Below are 24,968 nucleotides of genomic sequence, written 5' to 3' on the forward strand. Positions count from 1 at the left end.
CTTACCCACTAAAAAGATACTGCGCATTCCTGTGGTCATAACCTCGTAAGTCCTCACTCCTTACGTACTTGTCCAAGTACTAATTCGAATTGATATTTGAGCTCTTATATCAATAAATATAAAGTTGGAAATTCAAAAATGTTAGTTTCTTTGTTTTTGTCAATTTATATTTTGTCATTCTCTGCGACATATGTATTTTGGATAACCTAGGCGTCTCAAGCAATCGGGACTAACTTTAGCTTACCAAAATATATCGACTGAAGTTGGCTGAATCTCGATTTCGTACACAAGAATAAATAAAAAAATAAAATTTCCATATTATTTTGTGTTGCGTTTTTCAAAGTGTATTAACAGACTTTCATTGTAACTGATCCGCAGCCTATGTCCGCAGATCGCCGAGCGCGAGCCAGCTGGCGGCGCCGCCCACCATCCCCATCCTCGTGACGGAGGCCGACGGCGCCTGACGCCCCCCGGCCCCGCGGCCCCCGCGACCCCCGCGGCCCCCGCCGCCCCCGCGGCCCCCTCTGAGGCCGCGCAACACAGAACACCCACGCAGGGGTAAGAACAGAGTCCGCTTCAGCAGCGAGAGCATTGAGAACATGTGGGTAGATGGCGCTATGAGTACTTAATTTGTCGTCGTGCGTAATACATACTAAAGAAGATATGCCTCTCTTGTGGGTTTTTGAGTTCTATCGTTTCATTTTCGTGGATATATCCCGTTACCCGAATTTAAATTTTCGTGAGACATACTAACATTAAGCTAATTTCACGGCTTAAGTCACGTGTTTTTAGTCACTCGCGCGACATGTTTCGGAGGGCTTAGGTTTCCTGTCTCATGCACTAACAGTGGAAGTAGGGTTCACGATGGCCGCGCTTCGCGTACTGCTGCGCGCATGTAGAGAAAAGATGATGTCGATGTCGCGCAAGTAACTAAAAACACGTGAGTTAAGCCGTGAAATTAGCTTAATGATAATATTGTTGACTATAATTTATATCATTAAGCTAAGTTATTGATTATAATTTTATCCATCAAAAATTATAGTAAATAGAAATTTCGGTTATTTAAAGGATCTTTATGCTCACTTTAGACATGGAACGTCACAATTGTTAATCTTCTCAGGAGTGTTGTAACTTCTTTAGTTTTATGTAATACTGTGTTTTTATAGGTGCAACTTTTTAGAATAGGTACAGTGAATTTTCTGTCATACTTTCCACTTACTTTTGTCAGATATATGCAAACACATCACAGCGTGTCTGTGTTAAAAATAGTGCCAAATAAAAGTCTTCCTCTGTTTAGCCATTTACATTTGAAAAATGTATGAGAAACTTGTACAATTTGTTTAATAACAGTGATTGGATTTACAAAAGGCTTCACTTATTTATCCGAATTTGCTTAGTGACTAGGTTCCCTATCTCTGTACTCGTATGAGATGATAACGGAAGTAACGATTTCCCTTTTTATGTAGTAAATTTGAAAATGAGTGGGTGAATGTATTAAAAAAATTCTAGACCAAGTATTTATTCGAATAAATGCGGCCAAAAATGCGGAGCTAATTTATAACAAAAGCTTTAATATTTTATGATAACTATCTACTTTTGATTACTTATTCATAATCAGGAACTAGAATTAAGTAATGCCTACTGTAGCTATGTGTACAGTCATCGCATTATATATTCTTATATCTGTAACTCATCACCGATTGATTCTAAGTCAAGGTACTGATTATGTTTTCTTAGGTATAGACACATACGAGTAAAATGACATTACGATCTGTGTTATTACTTATTATGCAACATGTAAAACAAAATGCTCCGCAGCGTGTGTCAAACGTGTTTGTAGGAATAAAGTCTGTATTAATACTGTCGGTAGTTGAACTAACGATAGATTTATAGTTAATTGCTGATTATTTCAGTTTGTAGTAAATATTAGAAAAACGTCAAATTACGGTCCAAAAGATTACAGTAACTGCGTAAGGTACTTACTTGTTTTTTCGTTTGGATGGTGTTTTTAAACTCTTGCAATCCTGACCTGATTTATTAATAATTTATTGTTTTTATATTGCTTATCATATACAAAACCAACAAAAAACCTATTTCTGTACGAGAAATTCATCCATTCACATTGCGTTACTCATCTTTGTTGTAGATGGCGCAACTCAGGTTTAAATAATACCATCGATTTTGGCATTTTTTGGGCGCACACTAGAAAGAGGTTCAATTTCTCTAAATAGCGACACCTACAATAATGATGACGACGTTATATAATTACCGGATTTACTAGCCTTTATGATTTGTCTCTTCTAACATCAATACTGAGACCGAAGGCTGAAACACACGTGTGTTAAGCGCGTGACGAGTCCTTAATCACCATGAATACCCTTGAAAATTGCAATTCGACACGAATTCCAATGACAATGTACCTACTTAGCAGTAGAGCAAGAGAACAAAGAATATATTTCGCGTTGTAACCTTGATTGACTCACCCATCAGAGAAAAATGTTTAGAAGTTCCTAAATCAGAGCGTTTTTGTCATACTATATTCCTTGGACACATTTTTGTCGAAGTGTTTCGATATCTTTTAGCTGTCTAGTAGATGTCCCAAAAAAAGTAGACACTTGATCAAATGTATCCAAAGAAATTAAGTGTTCGAAACGTCCGTTATAATGACCCAGAATATCTGACATTCAACATTAAAACATCTTATTTATTAATATACTCGAGTTAGGGAAGTGAAGGGTGAGTGTCACTTTGAATTTTAAAGTCTGATTAGCACAAATCAGTGGCCCCTGTTTATTCATAACACAGTGAAATAAAAAATTATAGCTAATGTTAGATATATAAGTTTTTTCTTATGTTTTATTAAGTATTATGTTTTTGAAGTCAAATTCAGATGTACAGTTAATTATTGGCAATTTCAACATTGAATAAAATTCATAAATAGCTACTCAAGCAATCGAATTCACTAGATGTATCTTAAATATAAATTAAGTAAACATTGGTGAGAAAATAATGGATTATTCAGTGTATTAGAATTGTATAGATACGGCTATTGTACATAGTAATGTTTTACCTGGGAATACTAAATTAATAAACAGTGTAATTCACCAGTTTTCCTAATTAAACTTTATGATGTGTTCACTTTATGGTTAATAATAACGATACGACGAGTTATTTTCATGTAAATAATTAATGAAATAAACTTGATTCGCCGGTTATAACTCTCGAGTGATAGCGCCATCTAGGGATTTAAAAAAGACCTAGTTTTCTTAATCGCGGAGGTGACACTCTTTATTAATTTATTACTACAGTGTGGTTTTACATAACTAAGTAAGGGATTTAACATGAAGTGTGATAAAAACTTATCAATAATCGGTATTTTCGTACAAAGTACGTGTCTGTAATATGTGCTAGTGAAATATACAGCTTTTGTATTGCCATTTAGACAAATTTTATTATATTTATACAACATAAGCGTTAGAAATGCTATAATTAGACAGGGCAAGTGGCCTACACGGCACAAACAAGAGCCTCAGCCCTAAAATTACATGCTACTTGCTTAAGTAGCTACTTGTAGAACCATTGCCCCACCTGATTATAGCCTTTGTAGTTATAAATGTATCTATTTATCAATATAAATCATTATTCTATTTTTATATGGACTGTTGTTAAGGCGATAGAATAATAATACTGCTTAATACTATAACCGTATATACGATGCCAAAAATAATGATAAAATTTGATGTAAAGCGCATACATTTAATGTTGCAAAAATTTTAGTCACAATTGGAAGTTTAGGTTAAATTAAAAAAGTATTATTCTATTGTCTATGAGGCACAGGGGCCTACACAGCGCGGGCGCTGTAGCTATACGCTTGAATTTGTATTGCCTTACCTTACCTGATACCTAGTGTTTATCAGAATAGAAAGGTATTATATACAATAATGACATACACTCGTTTTTTATTTACATCCTAAATAATTGCCAAGTATTTATTTATCCCTTTTACCGCCAAGACTAAGCGCCAACGGAAAGTCGTGCGTTAGACGCCACGAGGTTAATAGTCAGACCAAGCCAAAACTGCACCGAAAAGTTGGGAAAAGCCACTATAAAATAATAAATAAATATTATAGGACATCATTACACAAATTGACTAAGTCTCACAGTAAGCTCAATAAGGCTTGTGTTGAGGGTACGTAGACAACGATATATATAAATACTTAAATACATAGAAACACCCATGACTGAGGAACAAATATCCGTGCTCTAATAAATGCCCTTACCAGGATTTGAACCCGGGACCATCGGCTTCATATGCAGGGTCACTACCCACTAGGCCAGACCGGTCGTCAACAATGAAAGTCAAATTAAAGGTTGACTGGTAGAGAATGCCTTATGGCATTAAGTCCGCCTTTTGTACTATAAGGTTTTCTTTTGTGCAATAAAGATTAAATAAATAAATAAATAAATTACAATAAAAATAGGACGTTTGTAGTGTTACAATACCATTACAGTGGAGCGTGGAACTATAGTCAAAGAGTATAATTTCCGTATCATTTCGTACCTTGCCACAGTGACAAATCAATATGGAAGTCGCTAGGGGCCTCATACTATTGTCACTGTGACAAAACGAAATCGTGTTGTGTACGAAATGTTACTGAAATTAAATTCATTGATACCTCCACGCTGTTCTTGTAGAGTAAATGGACTATCCCTAACATAAAAGTATATGGCCTGGTACTTTTATAATCGCCTAAGTAAATATTACTTTCGGCAACGTTTACTCGTGGCGGTAAGTAAGAAAAATCATCCGTGAAACATATAGGTAGTATCAATAGCTAAAAACACTAAAAAGCAGACTGTGACAATTCGTACGTACACTCACATCATAATGAAATCTCAATGATGTAATTTAGTTATCGTGCATTTCAGGCGTATCCGAATTTTAGTAATCCGATGGTGCGTAGACAAGACGCCAATCGTTCACGCTCCGTAGCGTAGCGTAGTTATCTCTGTCTATCACTCTTCCATATTAATGCGACAGAGACAGTTGCGTTTCGTTCGCTACGGAGCGTTAACGATTGGCATCTTGTCTACGCACCCTGTTTCTTACATGATACTGGACGGCTACCGGGAAAATCGAAATTCGTCAATTGCGGGCATTTTTCTCTCTCACTCTAATTACGTCTTAGTGAGAGTAAAAGAGAAAGATCCCCGCAATTTGCGAATTTCGGTTTTCGCGGTAGGCCCCCTGATTTGTCAGCGTCAAAAGTGACGGTTTTGGTTGAAGAAATGTCACTTTTGACACTGACAAATCAGTATCATACCTATCGGAAACAGAGGCCTACCGCGAAACGCGAAAATCGAAATGTCGTTATCGCTCGAAAACTAAAATTCGAATAGGTACGCCTGTATCGCTCATACTTGTTAAATATATCATTTACGAGTAGATATCATTCCTATGTCAGTGTACGTTCGAATTGGCCTGAGTGTTAAATTAGTAACTAATCCTGAAGCCACGCATTAATCTTATAATTAGAACTGTCCGTATGTCTATTATGTCCAAGATCATTCAATAACCCACATTACCCCACGGGCAAAAATAACAGAGGGCCTACCGCGAACCACGTTCGACGTGTTACCTCCCTATCACACTTACGTACGAATTTACAAGTGCGACAGAGAGGCAACACGTCGAATGTGGTTCGCGGTAGGCCTCCAGTTTTATGGTACGTAACATACTTCACAGTTTAGATTGTTTCGCCACTCAATAACAGATGGCGCTTAGTCAGAGTCACAGATAATAATAGCCAATCATATTTTACGTACTTTTGCTACTCAACAAGAGGTGGCGCCACTTAAAAAATATAAAACTAATACAATTTTATTTTCTGAATATCTATCTAAAGCCATCTATTACTTACGTTTAATATTAGCGCCATCTTTAACACAGTATCCAGCCAAAACTACATCAACTATCACTTACTAGCCCTCTTCGACTGTCGTTTTTTCTTAGTTTTCTCCTCTTCACTGGACGACGAGGACGGTTCAGCGGATCCATTGAAGTAGTCTGGTGGGTACTTAACGATCGAGGGCCGGTGAGTAAGGCTGGACCTTCTGATGGCTTCGGCTACCAGCCTGTCGGCGATGCCAAGGGGAGATGATTTGAGGGAACTTCGGTAAATCACGTCATCTGGGAGGGGAGAGCTATAGCCTGGAATTGGAAGGAAATTTGAGTTATTTTTACTGCCATTTTGGGTCAAGGAATCTTATAGTTAAGTTTCGTCGTTTCGTCCGTATGTCACGAGTTTTTTATTTTTGTAAAAGGTGCAGTGTAAGGAGGCGGTTCAAATAAATGTATAGTTTCTTGTATGGTTGTAACGGTTTTTTTATTTAGAAAGAAAGTATTTGAATTTAAACAGGAGTCAAGTGGAACTCCTCATGAAGACCAGAATCAAATTCATCCACGACAAGTATTTTTCGTATTGGGGCTAAAAATTGTTATGAGATGTACTAACTATGGTTGTAAATAATTTTAACAGCAATTCAAACTGTTTTGTGAAGTATTTTTTTTTCTATGAATGCCTTAGAGATACCTAATCCGAAATATCGGTCGTTTAACATAAAATTAAGAGCCGCCCCACACAAGCGTCTTTTGAGCGTCGGCGTCTAGTCGGCGCTATGGAAAATGGCGTCGTTGCGCAGTTGCGCCAATGTTGCGTCGAGCAGCAGCCATAAGACTAGTCCAGACGGGATAAATTTCGCTTAATCTGCTTAAATTGTCTGAACAAATCAGGTGAAGTGGGCGCAAAAATGGAATTCGATTAGATCGGACGGAGATGCGGACGCAAGAATGCCAACTTTTGACGCTAGTATGCGAGTTTGGGGCATTTGTTTTAATTTCGAGCACTCATATGTAAACATTTCTAAAATTCGTGATTAAATTGTGTACGCATGGACGCTAGATGAAATTAACGGCATTTTTTCCCTGATCAAGTCGATTTACAGTTGACTAGACGCCGACGCGACGCTCGGGAGACGCTCGCTAGTGTGGGGTGGCCCTCTGTTTGAGATTTAACCAGTCAATTTCCTACAGCTAGAATAAAAGGTACAAGAAGAATAACTATAGTTATGAATTTATAGTTATAGTTATGAGTTATGAAGTTTTTAAATAATTTTACGCTTTTTTCGGGATGAAAGCGTAATATTTCTTGAATATGAAGTAAGTACGAAAAACTTACCAGCAAAGCATAGAGACGGCACATACACGAGCACAACATTTATTCCCATGAGGATGATGAGGACAGCTAAATGTAACCCAATTCCTTCTGAACAATTAGAAAAAAAAAACGGAGTTTTTTTTATAATTTTCTCTGCATAGAATCTTAACATTCATAAAAACTATCAAAACTAACTACCTCCTAAGAAAAGAGATCTCAGGTTTAGGTACTTTCCAAACGTGTGTTTTATGAGTTTGAATGGATCATTTAGATTTTCATAATTGCGAGATACCATGGAAAATAATCATTAAATAAGGCCGTAGAATGCGTGAATTTAATAATGACACCAATTCCTTTATTTGCAACGAAATGGTGTTTTTATACATAGGTCTTTAAAATGAGTGAGTTCGTTCCAAGATGACAAGACTTAATTAGAATAGTAAAGATATGTACCGATTTGAGTGTTAAACGATTAATAGGCATCATAATTGGTATGATACCAATGAATATATATAATAAAACATAATAAAATTGGTCTCTGAATACAAACTTATGCTGACACACTATATATTGCACCAGAGGTACTTACTAAGCTCTATATGTCATACATATATATTGTATTACATATACATATATAGATGATACATACATACCTAAGTATATTATGCTAGTACAGTTTTACCTATGCGGTAAAAAACTTCATATAAAGTTTGAAGCCTATGGTGTCAATCCTAACTAGGTACAGCGTGTTTTTTTGATACGACCACATATTCTAAGGGTAGTGAGTACAGGACCTAATGAAAAACTTTCATATTTTAAAGGAAACGACTACCTATATACTTACTTTACTCTTTAAGTACTTTGTTTTTATTCAAAACGTCGCTACGTAGTGGATATTATCTTTGACGTCGCTCTAGATTACTGACACGACGTCACAACTGTCACAAGTGATGACTATGTGCGCAATACATTGCCGCTCAAAAATATCAAAAATGTATTGCAATCTGTTATTCAACGATAAATTAAAAAATATTTTTAAATTGTTTATACCTAGGATTTACTCCAACGTCTAGGCACAGAATAAATAATAGTACCTACTACCGTACAGAAAGGACACTTCGTACAAAGCCGAAGTATGACAGTGATTCAGGGCCGAATCATGTTGTCCCTTTCTAATATAGTATGGAACTATCCCTTTCGGCCATAGGGTTGTCAAAATTCATGTAATTATCTTATCTGTAGTTATGCATGCAAAGGAACGTCAAGTTGTCAACCCTAATAATAGCTCGGAGCAACGCCGAGCCGAACGGAGTCGAAAAAGCCCGACGCTCTAGTTTCCTCCCCCTGATCTAGGTTTTATTTTCGCACGTATTAAAAATACACGCTGAAAAGTGGTGGGTCGAAGCAAAACAAAAGAGGCAGAAATAAATAAAACACACACAAAAACTTTACAACATACATTTAGAATGTTCAATCTCATCTATTTATATACAATATCTTCATCATAAGTAGACAGGCACATAATATTACTGTACAGCCGTCTGCATAAAACTATGACGAAATGCATGAACTACACATACACAAATTAACTTAAATAATTGCACAAACGTATACAACATTTCAATATTTTATATTCTTACTTAAATCTTAAACAGGTAAATGGAATGTTGGAAGTATTGAACTCGTGATTTGTAGGATATTTGAGATTCATTTTTTTACATTTTATTTAACCTAAATTTGACTAGGGGATATTTTCGGAATAATATTGGAAGATAAAATAAATAAGAGAAATGACTGTCAAGCGTATTCTGTTTTTAATAACAGGTTATGAATTAGATCTGAATCATTTCTGCAACAAAAAATGTCACTTTTGACACTGTCAGATCAGATCCATAACTACTCCAGATCGAATTCATAACCTGTTATTAAAATCGATATACCTGTGTTTTTCAGCTATCATACCCATGTAACATTTTGAAATAACGGTGTAGTTAAGTATTCCCATTCGTCCCAGCCCCACATGACCGCCGCCATTGATGAGGCGGGGACAAATAGGAATACATCGAAATAACATAAAAGTTTTAAAGTGTGACAGTGTAATCTCCATCTTTGTGTTCGGCTTTAGGTTCCGTCGGGGTTCGCTCGGGCATCTTCAGGACAAGGGGTTCCGCGTTTTCTGTGTCCACAAACACAAACATATAAGACGGATACATAACACATAGTGGGAATAACGGTTACATAAAAATTATAATGTAATTTACCTAAGGATGCAGAATAAGTATTTAGTGAGAATAAGTCCATCACCAATTTTTCCTTCAACTTTATGCACTAGATAGAAACGGGGAATTGAATGAAACACTAACAATTTAAGTTAATCGTTAAAGCCTGGCTAGTAATAAATGATCACGCGCCATATTGCGGAATTTCACTGGAACTATTTTTTTATACTAAACTGAACTGTCAAACTATACATAAAAATAACAGCGCCCTCTTGACAATGATCATATATTACTGGTCGGGCTTTAAATAAGTAAATATTATTTTCTAATCTATTTCCTAATTTGTACTTTTGAATTTGTTCAATCCTAAATCATAAGGATTTCATTAGCAGAAAATAGACAGAAATGTTTTGTTGCTTGTTTGTTACAACATTCGGAGATGTACCTAAGCACACCTAAGTATAGGTACATACATAGTTTCTAAGATGAACTTTTATCCTAGGTACTTTTATCATAGTTAATGATATATATCAGACCTGTACCCCTAGTGTAAATTTAGTCGATAGCGAAACGTGACGTACGCGTTTGCGTTAAGTCTCATTTTGTATGGGTTTTTGAACAGCGCGCCAAGCGGGACGTTTTGGAAAGTCAAAAATCTCATACAAAATGACACTTAACGCAAACGCGTACGTCACGTTTCGCTGTCAAAAATATTTACACTAGGGGTACTGTATCAAAGTACAAACATAGAACTGTAAAATACAATAGTTAGGTATGTTAGTTAAATAGTTATTTTGTTAGACTAGCAATATTGAAGCTGTTGCACTAATACTCGTGCAATGGCGTGGGTGAATGAACAACAGGAAAATAAAAGATAAGAAAAAGCAGTTCCATTAACGCAACACCTTTGTGACCTATTGGAGATATTACTTTGCTTTATAGTATCGCAGAAAGTAAGTTGTATAAAAAAGAAAATAACAATAACAGGAAATAAACGTACGTACAGCTTTATAAATTCTAGGATTTCGTCCTACGTATCTTGAATTTATTAATGTTAACCCGTGTGCGGAATAAGAACCCGTGACCACGAAGGGACATTTTTGGAATAACTTTATGATAACTAAGTAGGTATCTAATTTTTAAGCATAAAAACGACAATGCTATTATATTTTATAGTTATTCGCAAACCGAGTATCTCTAGAAGATATCACGGCATGTCAAGTTAGAGATAAAGATGTCGATATGTCCCTATTGCAGATCAATAACCTTACACATGGCACTATTATTACTATTATTCGAAATTATGACAACATTAAAGTTAGATCAATTATTACTATTATTATCATTAATTTGTATAGGTATCTTAATCCCATGCAAGTCACTATCAATTGTAGGATATACGTATAAACTATAACCATTATTTATTTATGAAAGATTTTAAAAACCTCCTACGCATTATGCTAAAACAATAAATTTTATACCAAAAATACCTTCTTATCGATTTTTATTAAATATAGCGAAGAAGGAATCTCGTTTTCACTTTAAAACCGCATCGAAATCGGTCCATCTGTTTGAGAGCTACAATGCCACAGACAGATATTAGCATTAAACATAGAACACCACTCTTTTTGCGCCGGGAGTTAAAATCACATTCTTCTGAATTAGGGTCGCTACAACCTTTGAATCGACGTTTCTGATAATGTAAGTACCAAGTGGATTTTTTAAATATAGCTTGCCTTAAGTATGACTCACACCTCACACTACAACGATCCGGGTCCGAGCCGAGGCGTCCGACACTTCAATTTTCTATAAAATCGCCGCTGACCCGTCATAGAAAATGAAGTGGTCGGTCATCATGGCCTGGACACGGACGGTTATAGCGTGAGTAACCTTTGAAGGGTTATACTTAGGATAAGGTCTTAAAAATATCACGAAACAAGTAGGTAACAGCTGCTTAGATTACAAGTAAAATCTCATATTATATTAAGGCTCTTTTCATCTTGAAAACTTTCAACAAAGACCGAAAAATTTAGTTGGAAATGTAAATGCAAATGTAGTAACATTACACCCCAAATCACCTGGGAATATACTATTTGTATATGTCAGAGCATGAAAAAGGAAAGAATATTGACAGTATAATTAGCCGGCAATCAAATCTAAGTGTGGTCGTTAGAGTTAAGCTTAAAACTTGGAATAGTCTTGGTTAACAGTAAGCGGTGTTAAATTGTCCTTTATTGAAGTCAATATTCTTAAACACCGTCGGAATCTGGACAACTTCCTGGCGCAGAAAGGGGGATCCTTTATCTATATATCAAAATAAATTGGCAAAATGACACTATCACGTCCCCTCACTAAAATCTAATTTAATAGCGTCTTTTATTAAGTGATTGCCTGAAATATTTTTTTAAGTCGTAGGAAGGTTATTATTTAATTAAATAACGTTTAGACGAAGTTAAAAAAAAGCGAATGAAATATCAACGAGACGAGAGATCCCGGCCCTATTGTTTCTGCTTGTTTCACAACGCTGACAATAGTCACCGTATCCACGATGACGCGCTGATTTGTCAAATCTAACCTTTAATAATATGACAATACGAGTCAAGGCATGCGCCATCGTGAATGACACGATCTATAAACGGGCAATTTGTCGTACATTATCGTACGTTTATCGACCTGGAAATGGACAGGAAAATGACAGTATCAGGTGTCAAATTGTCAGCGAGGTGAAACATGCTCTAGACGTTTTGATTTACGGAATCTTGCACTGTTATAAGTTATCATATATTTACTGAAATCTAAGTAAATGAGTCACGTGAAAATGACGGCACTGCATATTGGTCCTAATTACGTACAACACGAACCAAAGAAGTGATTTAAATAAATTGCGTCCTGCAAATTAGCATCTTATTTACACCTTATAACAAGGAACAATATCAGTACGTACTTACGAGTACGCATAAATAACTTTCGATCAAAATTGACTATATGAAATACCCCTTTGAATCGTCAAGTACCATGGTAATTAATTCTTCGTAGTGACATTGTTGTCAAACAAAATAAAGTAAATAGTTTACACTGATTATAACAGCTGATAATAAATCAAATCAGTGAAGTTGTAGATAAAGTAGGTACTCAAAGAAAACAATGAACAAATCAAGATGCAGTATGCGGCGCTGAATACAGTAGCCAGTGCAGGTAGACATTGTGACATGCACGTGAATACAGTCATGATTTAATGAATAATAAGCATACTTCAGTGCTTTGAATAGGAATTATGAACATATTTGCACTACTTAAAATAAAACATATGCGTCAGGTTCGACTACAACCATTTCAAGAGGTTTTCTCTTAAGTTAACAGAAAATTACCTTGATGAGGGACTTATATCATTATAATTACAGCATAATATGATAGGAACAGTATCTAGACCCTTCACCAGCTGACCTCAAATATATAAAGCACCGATAACATCAGACATCTGCGTAAATGTTAACTCCTATTTTAGTATCGTAATGTATGTCAACAATGTTGGTGAAATGCGTGGAGTTATCTTGATTAGGTACTAGGCTATTTGACCGTAGTTATGCAGTAAGCACCAACACCATTTTTTTTATCAACGCAGAATGCGACCAAGTCCACTCAGTTATTGTGTAAGTCACTTGGACAAAAATAAAAAGTTGGTCGCTTTCTACGGAACTACGGTCATTTTTGACAGGATTGAGTTGACGATAGAGAACACAGAATAAATGTTAAAGCTTTTGTTGATTAGTTTGTTGCATATAGAGCCAGCCACCAACACCACGAGATTTCACTTGGAAAATGAACTCACCGATAGATCGGCGATCAGTCTGGCTGCCGTAGAACTCGTCCAGCTCTTTGGCGGAGCAAAGCGGAGTATCCACCTGCATCGTCTCCTCGAACTTAGAGTAGTCCACCTCGTAGCCCTGACGCTCGCGGTTATACGTCACTAGCGGCGCAAATCTGTGCCCCCACATGATTTCACTAGTCGTGTAACTAGAACGGGCTTGCGTTGTCTGTCCCGTCGATTCAATCGTACCTTCTAAAATAACTACTATTTCGAATCTCTCCTGTAACACATCCGCTGCCGACACACCGTAAAACGGACTCTCCGCATTTATTCGGTGCACCATAGTGATCGGCCAGATAAAGAACAGATTACTGTCGCATCCGTCGGCGTTCAATTCTAATTCTGTTTGATAATGAGACAACACCTCACCCTCCTTGGTGGTTCTCGATCGAATTAGTTGTGCTCTCACACTGGCACCAATAATATGCGACTTCCTGAGATCACCCACTCTGAACATTAAGCATAACTCTCCATCTCTCTGACAAACGACCGCGTATTTCGAGAACAGAAGAGTCTGTGTTCTGTGCTTCGGTCGCGTCATTTTAGCAAACACAATACCAACCATGAAAGCTTGAATCATAACACCCACAATACTTTGAAGACACATAATAAATATCGCTTCCGGACACTCTTCGGTAGTCGTACGAGATCCGTAGCCGATAGTATGTTGGGTTTCAATGCTAAATAGGAAGCACGATGTAAAATCATAAATGTTGAACACACACGGTTTCCAGTCTGAGCTTTCTTGGTTGGGCGGGAGGTGGTTTTCTTCTAAGTCTCCGTGTGTGAATGCAATTAGCCACCAGATTAATGCGAATCCAAGCCAGGAAAGGATGAAGGATAGTGTGAAAACGAGCAGAGTCCATCGCCATTGTGCGTCCACTAAGGTGGTGAACATATCTTGTAGGAATCGCAGTCGCCGTTGCGAGATCTTTGACTTGAGAATATTGCACTCTCCATTTTTAAGGATGGCTCGCCGCCTCGTCCTCCGCGTAGCGCCGTGCCTGTGTGACCGGCTCCTGTAAAGAACAAACGGCTCGTTACAACTATTCGCATGAATGGCTTCTCGTTATGATCTATGCGCTTGTAAATGAGAATGCCTAGTTCACGCTTGCATCGTCAGTACGGTAGCGACCGGCGACCTTCGTCAATGTTAATGTCGATAATGTGTACTAGTTAAACTTAGAGAATATCTTATGTTAATTATGCATACTATAAAACGAGCTATGCGCCTATTGATCTCGATGAGTTTTATAGTATAGGCGATAACGAAGGAAGAAAAAAGTCTACCCAGCTTTGTTTCAGTCTTAATTAAAATAGTTTTCTCCGTGTTAGAACACAGTGAAAAGCATACAACATCCCCAAATAACTCTACGACCAATTTCTGTATACATTTACATCAATCCAAGCAGAGCTCGGATGCCCAAGTATATTAAAATAAACATGAAACATGTAGGGGATGCGAGACGAAAAACAAAAAGCAAGACAGTACGTTGGGCTCGGCGACGGCACAGGGTTGCGCGGATCGACGAACCTCTTGCTAGCCGTGGGGTAGTACACCCCAGGGGAGAGGTTCCCGTTAGCGGGGACCGTCTTGACTTTGAGCCATTCGTCGGGCAGGAGCTGCTGCTCCTCGCGGCAGGCGGGGGACTCGGGGTCGGCGTGCATGGCAGGTGTGTGCGCCTCACTGGCGGGCGAGTGTCTGCTCCATCCCCGTGCGCGCGCGCTCCTGAAGCATCGCGCGATAATGCCGCGGTCACGACTGCCGCTCCGCACAACGACGCGCTAAACACTGTATAATTGTATCGCAAGATGCTTAATCAAAATTATCAGCAAACTACGGAAAATCATTTTCAGCAAGTGCCCGTATTGACGTCGGAAAGGAACTACAGGGTGGTGCTAATCTCGATGACCCGTTTAAGTATTTATTTGGAGTTGCAGGTATTTTTAATGAATTTACGATAACTCAATTAACTATTTAATATTTGTACTGTAATATTAAGCATTTGTTTGATGGTAAATATTATAAACACAATAAAATCTGTGCATACACAGCACAAATAAACTTAGTAAACTACTGTTAAAATTGTAAAACTTATACAATTTGTAGAACTATTAGAACGGGGTAAAACTCTATCTCTGTTCTTTTAAAATATTAGGCGTAATATTTAAAAAAATCCAACTTTTTACCGATTCCTTAGAATCGTAGGCACATAATATGTATAACATACCTAATTGTCTGTAGGTATAATATTTAGTTTAGGAATGGCTTCATTCTAGCACCATTGTTTTCAATAACAATGAAGTAATTTTATCTCTTTATATAAAATTCTATTTAAAGATAACATTTTCCTGTTTTTAGTATTAAAGATTACATGATTAATTTGATCTTTCGAGGAATTTTCGGAGCGATTTCAAAAAAATCGCGTCATGCGACATTCTTATGTGACTAAGATATAAGTACAATTTGGAAAATGTATAATCATAAGTGAACTTTGTGATATTGTGAACTTCAGATTTTAACTCTACAAGCTCTGACATCATACTCTATTCCTTAGTCAAAATATGTGGCTTGGCCATTTCGTTACTACAAGTATTGTATAATAAAAAATAATGAATAGTGAATAGTGGTAGTATTTTTCAACTTACGCCCATGTGACGGTAGCGAAACGGCTAAGCCATGTTGACTAAGTTTGTGAAGTTAGGGTTTGTAGAGTTAAAAGCTTGGCTCTACAAGAGATCTGATAACTTTTTGACAATGCAAGCCTTATGGTCTCGTCTTGGCTACATTTTACATGAAAATGTCTTTGATGGGATTTGTTTTACAAGAGGGCAAAGCTTTCGTTTAACCGCTCATGCTAATGTTGATAACTGAGCAAGCCAAAAGATTCCAGAATGTTGAGCGTTGCGAGGGTTTCAAGCCACGGGGGTTATATATCTACGGACATTACATAACTTCTCCTCCTATTCTTAAAAGCTTTATCCGTGGGTCCTAAATAAGACGTGGTCCGCTTTTAGCAACCTAATCCTAAGAATGCAGGCACTTGTTTTTACGAAAGTGTCTCCCATACATATCTTGAGAATAAAGTAACAAAAAAAATACAACTTGAGTTTATCAGTCTTCTTCTTCTTCCTCGCGTTGTCCCGGCATTTTTGCCACGGCCCATGGGAGCCTGGGGTCCGCTTGACAACTAATCCCAAGATTTGGCGTAGGCACTAGTTTTTACGAAAGCGACTGCCATCTGACCTTCCAACCCAGAGGGTAAACTAGGCCTTGTTGGGATTAGTCCGGTTTCCTCACGATGTTTTCCTTCACCGAAAAGTTTATCAGTACGAGTATACTTAAATCCAGATTTCCCCTCCTTTTATATATTATGATAATAGGTAACTACGACCCCGGGTCGGGGGTTGGAAACAGCAGGGCCTTACTGTGCGGCCTTAAGTCGTCGATTTTTTTCTATATCATTACCCTTACGGCTTTTAATAATTTCTTGTAACGACATAAGTTAAAAAATATTAATAAAACTTAGCCAGACATTATAAGAACCTAAATTCATTCAAATATGAAGTAGCTAAGTACAATTTATTTATATAGCAGTTGTGGCTAATTAAAATTGCATGCGATTCAGATGATTTTTACATCCAAGTATTTTTTCCCTCAAGAAACACCTGCTACACTAGGTACTTCTATTAATTTATAAAGTCGCTACAGCCTCTATTTCCCAAGATGGCCGCAAACTTTTCATTAAATAGCCAATTTGACAAGTGCGAATTGGGCTGCTAATGCCCCCCCTCTAATTTGTTACTCCTGATCATTTCGAAGGTCGATCTTCATTATATACTCCTTACACACCTACAGTACACACCCACTTTACATAATCATTTTATTGGTAACATTTTAATATTTTTGCGAACTATTTGTTATTGATTCAGTAATATAGTGAGAATTGAAAAGAGTGGAATATCATTTGATGGGTTTTATGAAATTAATACCGAATTCAAATTCTATTCGAAGTTTTTATGGGCTTTTATTTTAATGTATTTTATTTAAATGTAGTTTGACGACCGGTCTGGCCTAGTGGGTAGTGACACTAGTGACCCTGCCTATGAAGGCGATGGTCCCGGGTTCAAATCCTGATAAGGGCATTTATTTGTGTGATGAGCACGGATATTTGTTCATGGGTGTTTTCTATGTATTTAAGTATTTATATATATTTATATATCGTTGCGGGTAAGTACCCACAACACAAACCTTATTAAGCTTACTATGGGACTTAGTCTGCAAACTGCTGTCAATTTACTCCTAATTATTGATGCTCTGTTTACTTTACGCCTAATTTTGACTAGTTATCAATTATAATACAAATAACTTAATTCATTATTAAATAATTCGACTGTTTATATGTAGGAGGTATATTATGTAATTATTGTATGTACGTGTACTAAGTGAGTGTGACGTGACGTCTTAGATGCGAAATTTCCACATGGAAAAATTTCGGAACATCCTAATATTTTTTATAGGAATCGAAATCTTCCATTTCCAAAATGAAAGTTTCCTTTGTTTCCTGTGAAATTTTCTTCAAATTTTCCAGAAGCTTTCAAACTTTTTGGAAACTACTGTAGCTTATACAGCTGGGGCCCATTTCTCGAACGGTATCAGGTTAATCTCATTAGTTCACGAATTGTTAAGTCGTATGGATTACCATGGAAACACACTAATAATATTAGACTAATACGTTCGAGAAATGGGCCCCTGTATGTTTAACTACGGAAATCCAAACATGGCCACTCTTAAGTAGGTAATAACAATCAGTGAGATTTACGGAATTCATATTATAATTAAAATGTAGTACCTAATATGTAATAATTAACTCTGTAGAATCCTCTAGCTGCCCACATATCAAAACTTGCCAAAACATACACGGAAATTTGATTTGTCAAAATAAAATTCAAATAGAATGAAATAGAAGGGGCAGCTAAAGCGTTACTTTTTGTTGCCGATATTATGTACATAGGTACCTACTAATATTTCCAATATTTTTATAAGTTCCGACACTTTGTTATTTCCGTTTTCTGTGCACTTAATTCACACGAAAACTCCGTATAAACAAATTTACTCACGACATTATTGTATATCGAGCAAATACGGCGACATTTTAGTCGTGATATTAAAATAAGCACCTTGCTTGGTGACACGATACATATGTAATGATTGAACAAATAAACAAGGTTGCAAATAATTTTGCTAATATAAGTAAGTAGGTACTTACCTACATTTGCTGAGTGTCATTGTCACTATATTATAGTTAATATAATCCGGTAACAAAATATTAACGCTTTTACTGGACTACCTACCTTTGAAACATTACAGTATTTTTTTATTAACTTGCAATATGGAAATGTATAATTATTGTTAATATACTGACTATATTTTTTACCGCAGCATATTGTTCATAATTTTAACAAACGTAGGGGTTTGTGTACCAAAGTTAAAGGAGAATATTTTAAAGATTTGTTTTAGTTAAATGATTGTAGTGTAAGCAAGAAAACAATTCTTAAAAAATATTTGTGGACATACTTTTGGGCTAACCTGTATTTTTGTAAGAAATACGTTGTCGTTGTCGCTGAATTTAGAATAAAGAAGATACTTATACAATAAGAAGCATACTTATGGCTCGTATACATTCAATATAAAACACAAGTTAGGTACCGCCGTGCTAGTCTGATGATAGTCACTCGGTCGTCCGTACGACGCATATTTCAAAAACTATTATCAAAGTTCAATGTAAGCCGGCCACCGGTCAAGTACCTACTACTTGCGCTGTATTAAGAGTGTATGAGAAAATGTCCCTTATTTTACGATTTTCAAACTTAACAACGCATATCGCATACCCCCTATTTATAACGATACTATTTATCCCAAAACACCCGGAAACAAAATTCAGGACATTCCTGTAACAGGAAGCCGTGCTGACTTGCAACTGAAATACAAATACAAATGACTATAGAGAAATTTGGTCGGACAGTAATTTGGTATTTTTTCATTGATTTCTGTTCGCATCGTGATTTTTTTGTTATATAATGTTTATATGGCAATATTATACAAGGTCGATATGAAACAAAAAATAATTTTTGGTCATTTTCGTATGGAAGAATCGCATGAAAGTCGGCACGGGTTACAGTTACAGGAATGACCTGAAATTCATTTTCAGAGTATTTGGGATAAAATAAATCCATTCAGGGGTAATGCGTTATTGATTTCTGAAAATCGTAAAATAAGAGACGCCAATGACGGTATAATTATAAACACTTAAATTAAAATATCCTCATTGCTCTAATCATTCACGATTCGTGCAATATAAAATAAATCGGCCAAGAGCATATCGGGCCATGCTCAAACTAGGGTTCCGTAGTTACTCTTCCGTTACAATAAGCTAAACTGGAACTAAAAGTATAGTAGATTATTAACCAAGGCACACCAAGGGATGAACTGTGGATAATAGTAAGTCTTTTTACTATGAAGGGGAAACTTTTTGCGATAACTCAAAAACAGCTAAACTGATCATGTCCGCTATAGTTTTCATTTAATGTCTTTCTTAAGCTCTACTTCCACGATTTTTTTCATATTTTTTTGACCTAGGGTTCAAAAGTTAGAGACAATTTTTTTTTTCAGAGCGATTATATCCGAATATATTCACTTTATCAAAAAATGTTTGTTGTAGACCCTTATTAGTTTTCAAAGACCTTTCAAGTGATATCCCACACTGCAGGGTTGAAGCGCAAAAAAATTTCACCCCCACTTTACATGTAAGGGAGGTACCCTAAAAAAAAAATTTTGTCGGCTTTATTGATTGATATATCCATGCCAAATTTCAGCTTTCTAGCACTAACGACCACGGAGCAAAGCCTCGGACAGACAGACAGACAGACAGACGGACATGGCGAAACTATAAGGGTTTCTACTAGTTGACTACGGAACCCTAAAAATGATGAAAATCACGAATGCATTGCAGTTGCAGTATCGCAGATGCCTTTAATCCACTACGCATGTAGGGCTCGCCACCGTACAGGATAATCATAGTAATCATGTACTTGGATACGCGTGGCGAGCGCATCAAGTGTACAAGTGTCAGTGGCAGCTGATGAAGAGTGACGGGGCGCGCGTGCTGGATCCTGGAGGGGCAGGTACTGGATTATACTGCACCTTACTAGCTTCATGTTTCCTTTATAAATTTAGGTAAGTACTAACTTTGAATATTGCATATTTTACACTGTATCTTGGTTGACGTGATCTGGTCCTGGCAGAATATCAGTGCCTCTCCCATAGGGTGAAGCGTAATACTGAGCCAGAACCCTTTTGTTTTGCTGCGACGCACACAAAATTTCCTATATGTATGTAACAGTATTATTTAAATGTATTTTTTTTTCTTTCTACTTCTATTTTGTATAAATGTGTATTTCTCTCGTATAATTTTGTATTATCTGTTTTTTTGTCATTTTATTAATTGTATTTCCTGTGTGTATTGTGGCAAACAAATAAACGGATTATCTATCTATGAAGATAAATTTGTTGTCTGACTCTACTCGGAGGGGGGAACATATAGCTACTGAACAACTTTTAATATCGGGCGAACCCTGAAAAGACAAAAAATATCGGCAGTCTCATACATTCCGGCGACTCATATGTCAATATTTTCTTTGAAGCAGTAGATTCTTTCGCAAATCGGGGCTGGCTTCATAGTAAACTTTGTTCAGCATGACCACCGCCACTCAGAGTATGGCCAGACATAACAAAATCACCTGTATAGCCATAGGTTTAAAAAAGCTTAAAAGTAAACCCCAAGGCCCTACACCTACACAAAACGTAAAAAAATCTTTAAAGGTATACCCTTAAGATTGTTTTATTCTTCAGCTGTCTTAATGTTTATGTACATACAGAACTTATATGGTATTCTTGTTTTTGTGCACGATGAGAGAAAGTAATTACATCTAGGTACGAAAGTAATTTCCAGTTCAGCTAAATGTTTGCTCCGATCTTTCATAGTCGTACTAAAGGCTCTACTTACCTTGCAACAAATCGCATGCGATAATTTATACATTGATGCTTTCGATCGATCAATTGAAATGGTTGAACCTACTTAACCAGCAGATTTTATTGTATCGTAGGTGCATTTTCACAAGCCAGTGTTTGAGGCCCCGACCCTTATAGATAAAAAGTATTTACCTACATACATCTAATATACACCACTAGGTATATTTTGAACAATGTCGCATTTCTTAACAATATTTTATCTTTGTAGTATAGCTGAGGCAAATCTTAGCAAAATCATATCCAAATCCTCTCAAATCTCCATTTGTGAAAATATCCAATGGGAGAAACCCAAAATTATTTACTTTGCACTCTGCTGTCGAACGGCTAAAGATAAAAAATACTATTATCTTTTGTAAAATAAAAACTAAGCTTTATTGCATTCAAATATTATACATCGGCGTCCGCAACAATAATAATCTGGTAAATTCGACTTGTGCTCAAAAAATTCGTGACATATGTGGCATATGCTCACTACTAATATTATAAACGCGATAGTAACTGTCTTTCTGCCTGTCTGTTACCTCTTTACGTTTAAAACAGTAAACCGATGAAGAAAAAAAAAAAGATGAAAGGTACGGAGATAGTTTGAGACCCGGGGCCATGTTATCAATTATCACTATCATCATCACCACGCAGACGAAGTTGTGTTGTAGGCAGAAGCTTGTATAATATATTTGTGATATGACAAGCTAGTAGGAGAATGTAGAGGGCGAGATGGGTGAGGTTAATAACCGAATATAAAAGTAATAGCGTAATAATAATAATATATACTATAGGTACCTCTCACTAGGTATGTCCTTTAAAGTCACCCTGATGAAAAAAGATTTTGATACTTTTGATATAGGTTATGTACCTGTCAAGGAGTATGTACCTCTCAAGGTCTATCTTTTACAGATCTAACTAGTAAGTACTTAATTTATTAAAATCTGGATTAAATAAGCACTCTTACCTTTAGTACCTAATCTAGGGAGTGAATACATTTTAATGTATTTCAGGATGCAGAATAATAAGGCGTCCAAAAAAAATAGGTGGGTAGATTTGGAATGTGGCCTTCCACCTCTGAAGAATTTGGTAGAAATATACTAATAAAATTTACGAGCTACAAATCATACAAATGTCTTAAAAATAAAGATTAATACATATAAGCCATATAGGGGCTTATGTTACAAGATTATATAGGTACGTCACCTATCATCATCATTATACAATCTATAAAACTACGCGCGCGATGACTACATGCACGCCCTTAGTTTGAAATTAAAAAGCTGAAATAACATATTTTATTTTTTATAGTAGTACTACTTTATTTCATACATATTTAAAAAAATATCTGAATATTTAGACGGTGTTTTTAGGTATCAAAAATCAAACTACTTTTTCTAAGCAGATAGTTTCATCGCGTAGTGGAAATGTGTCGAGAAGCGATTAATCAAGATTACCTAGACACATATCAGTGTTTGAGGATTTTTGTGGATTTGGCAGATTATGGCGCGTCTCCCCGTGTTTACCTTTTGTTTGTGCGCCTTTGAAAGTGTCACTTCGGGCAATTAGCCTTCGGGTAAGCCGGTTCATAAAAGAAGTACGAGATGCCGTCATTATTCATGTCATGTAGTTTTCACATTCAGACAATTAAATAACTTTGCTGTTAATATGTCCTTGTCCGCAGTTAATTTTGTTTGTTGACCGAACGTTAGTAAAGGTATGATGTCAATATCCAGAGAGGAAAATGGGGACCACGTATGTATGGAGAAGCGGCCGTCCACTTTCCTCTTAACTTGGTGATATAAACACAATCGAATGGTTTGAGTAACTACGTAACCTTAATTTACTGCCTAAAGTTATTTCATTTAATGTTATTTTACTTATTTTTTCTGTTGATTAACAATACAAGTACACAACCACCTGACTAGACTAGCGGCATACCTTGTCACTGGTGATTAATTCAAACAGAACTGGAGCACTCTTGGTCAACAACGATAATGTCTCCCTTATCACTATTTACGTCTACGACGCATTTTCTGACACTTTTCACGTGTTTTCTATACAAAACATACAAAAAACTGCAGTCTGAACACAGAAGATTCCAGAAAAAAATCGGTTTTTTTTCCAGAATACAATTCTCACTTATCACTATTTTTTTTTAAAGCGCCTTCTAAAAAAAATATGCTGCCGCTCAAAGATTTTAATTTTAAATTCCTTGAAATAATAATATAAAAATATAATACTAAACAATCACAACGGACACTGAATTGCGAATAAATATTTCAACAAAACTATTTCGATAAGTAAGTGAAGTCATTTATCTAAGTTTACTGATTAGATAGTGCTTTCAAGGATGGTGATTCAGGGCTCGTACCCTTAACAATAACACCGTATTTCAATTATTAAATTATCTTTAGCGATTATTAAAGAGTTTTCACTCAGGTCAATACCATAAAAATTACCTAGATCACAGATTTTTATCACACGACGCAAGCCGAGACCTATAATTTATGTAAAATTATTGATACGTACATAATATACTTAACCTCTTTTCCTAACAAAGCACTTTAGGCAAAAGTACACCATACGAGTACTTACGTCTATTTTAGTTGAAACTATAAATAACTAAAAACGGCAAAACTATTTGTTTATAATTGAAACCGGGCTAAGAGCATGTAGGGCCATGGTTACCGGGTTACCCGTCAGTCACAATAGGCGGTCTTGAACGGGGCTTATTAGATAGTGGGTATCCTATACATACGGTTGCCACACGTCCCGTATATAGTGGACTGTCACCGTATTGAAGTATCGTGTTCCGTATTTTTACCCGTCCCATCTCTCTCCCGTAAATCAATACCACTGTAGAATACGTTTATAAATGGTCATAATCATTTCTGTTTAACCACATTGTTTTAATACCTATGTGAGTTTAAACTATGAGAATATGTATTTGCAACCCCCTACCTCACCCTCTAACGCTACTACCCCATTGTCTCGTTGTTGATCCGTTCCGAATAATTGTGGCAACCCCACCTTTACATATCAAGCATAAGGGATTTTTTTTACAAAAACTCAAAAACGACTTAGTAACCGATCATGTTCACTAGTTTTAATTTTAGTCTTTACTAAGCTTCACTTTCAAATTATTTTTCATATTTTTTGGACATGATTCAAAAGTTGGAGGCGGGCATTTTTTTATATTATCTTTATCAATAAATGGCTATTAAAGACCTGTACCTGTTAGTTTTGAAAAACCTATCCAACGACACACCACCACACTATACGGCTTAAGCGAAATAAAATTCAATAAAATTCATGCCCGTCCCCACTATTCGTGTTGGGGAGGTACTCTATTTTTTTTGTTAATGCCACTTTGTCGGCGTGATTGATTTATATAGGTATCCATGCCAAATTGCAACTTTCTAGTGCCGACGATCAAGGAGCAAAGCTGTGGCCGGACGGACGGACGGACAGAAAGTATAAAGGTTCCTAGTTGATTGCAGAACTCTAAAAACTCCTAAATTAAAAAAAAACAGGTACTTAACAGATAATTTTTAGTACGCATAAATGATTCATTCAGATGTTTGTCA

General features: G+C 36.4%; 2 protein-coding genes across 11 annotated transcripts in view; one reads left to right on the forward strand and one right to left on the reverse strand.

The window, feature by feature from the left end:
• LOC133522317 (G protein-activated inward rectifier potassium channel 3-like) overlaps positions 1-3,949 on the forward strand; it is a 63,002-nt gene extending 59,053 nt beyond the window's left edge. For 3 of the 4 annotated variants that reach the window (XM_061857620.1, XM_061857619.1, XM_061857622.1), the window contains one exon: positions 379-3,949. In XM_061857620.1, the coding sequence (XP_061713604.1) occupies positions 379-562 (184 nt within the window). In that variant the 3' untranslated portion in view covers positions 563-3,949. The remainder of the gene's footprint in view (positions 1-378) is intronic. The other variant, XM_061857621.1, reaches the window with a different exon arrangement.
• Positions 3,950-5,709: 1,760 nt separating this feature from the next.
• LOC133522319 (G protein-activated inward rectifier potassium channel 3-like) overlaps positions 5,710-24,968 on the reverse strand; it is a 33,118-nt gene continuing 13,859 nt past the window's right edge. Inside the window, exons 1-4 of one of the 7 annotated variants that reach the window (XM_061857627.1) lie at positions 23,320-23,495; positions 14,797-15,096; positions 13,266-14,323; positions 5,710-6,211 (exon numbers count right to left, since the gene is read on the reverse strand). In XM_061857627.1, coding sequence (XP_061713611.1) covers positions 5,976-6,211; positions 13,266-14,323; positions 14,797-14,972 — 1,470 coding nt within the window. In that variant the 5' untranslated portion in view covers positions 14,973-15,096; positions 23,320-23,495 and the 3' untranslated portion in view covers positions 5,710-5,975. Of the gene's footprint in view, positions 6,212-8,661; positions 9,394-13,265; positions 14,324-14,796; positions 15,097-23,319; positions 23,496-24,968 lie in introns of those variants that run through there. The other 6 variants (XM_061857630.1, XM_061857632.1, XM_061857628.1 and 3 more) reach the window with 6 other exon arrangements.

Source organism: Cydia pomonella, chromosome 10 (genome assembly GCF_033807575.1).
Source record: "Cydia pomonella isolate Wapato2018A chromosome 10, ilCydPomo1, whole genome shotgun sequence".
Lineage (NCBI taxonomy): Eukaryota > Metazoa > Arthropoda > Insecta > Lepidoptera > Tortricidae > Cydia > Cydia pomonella.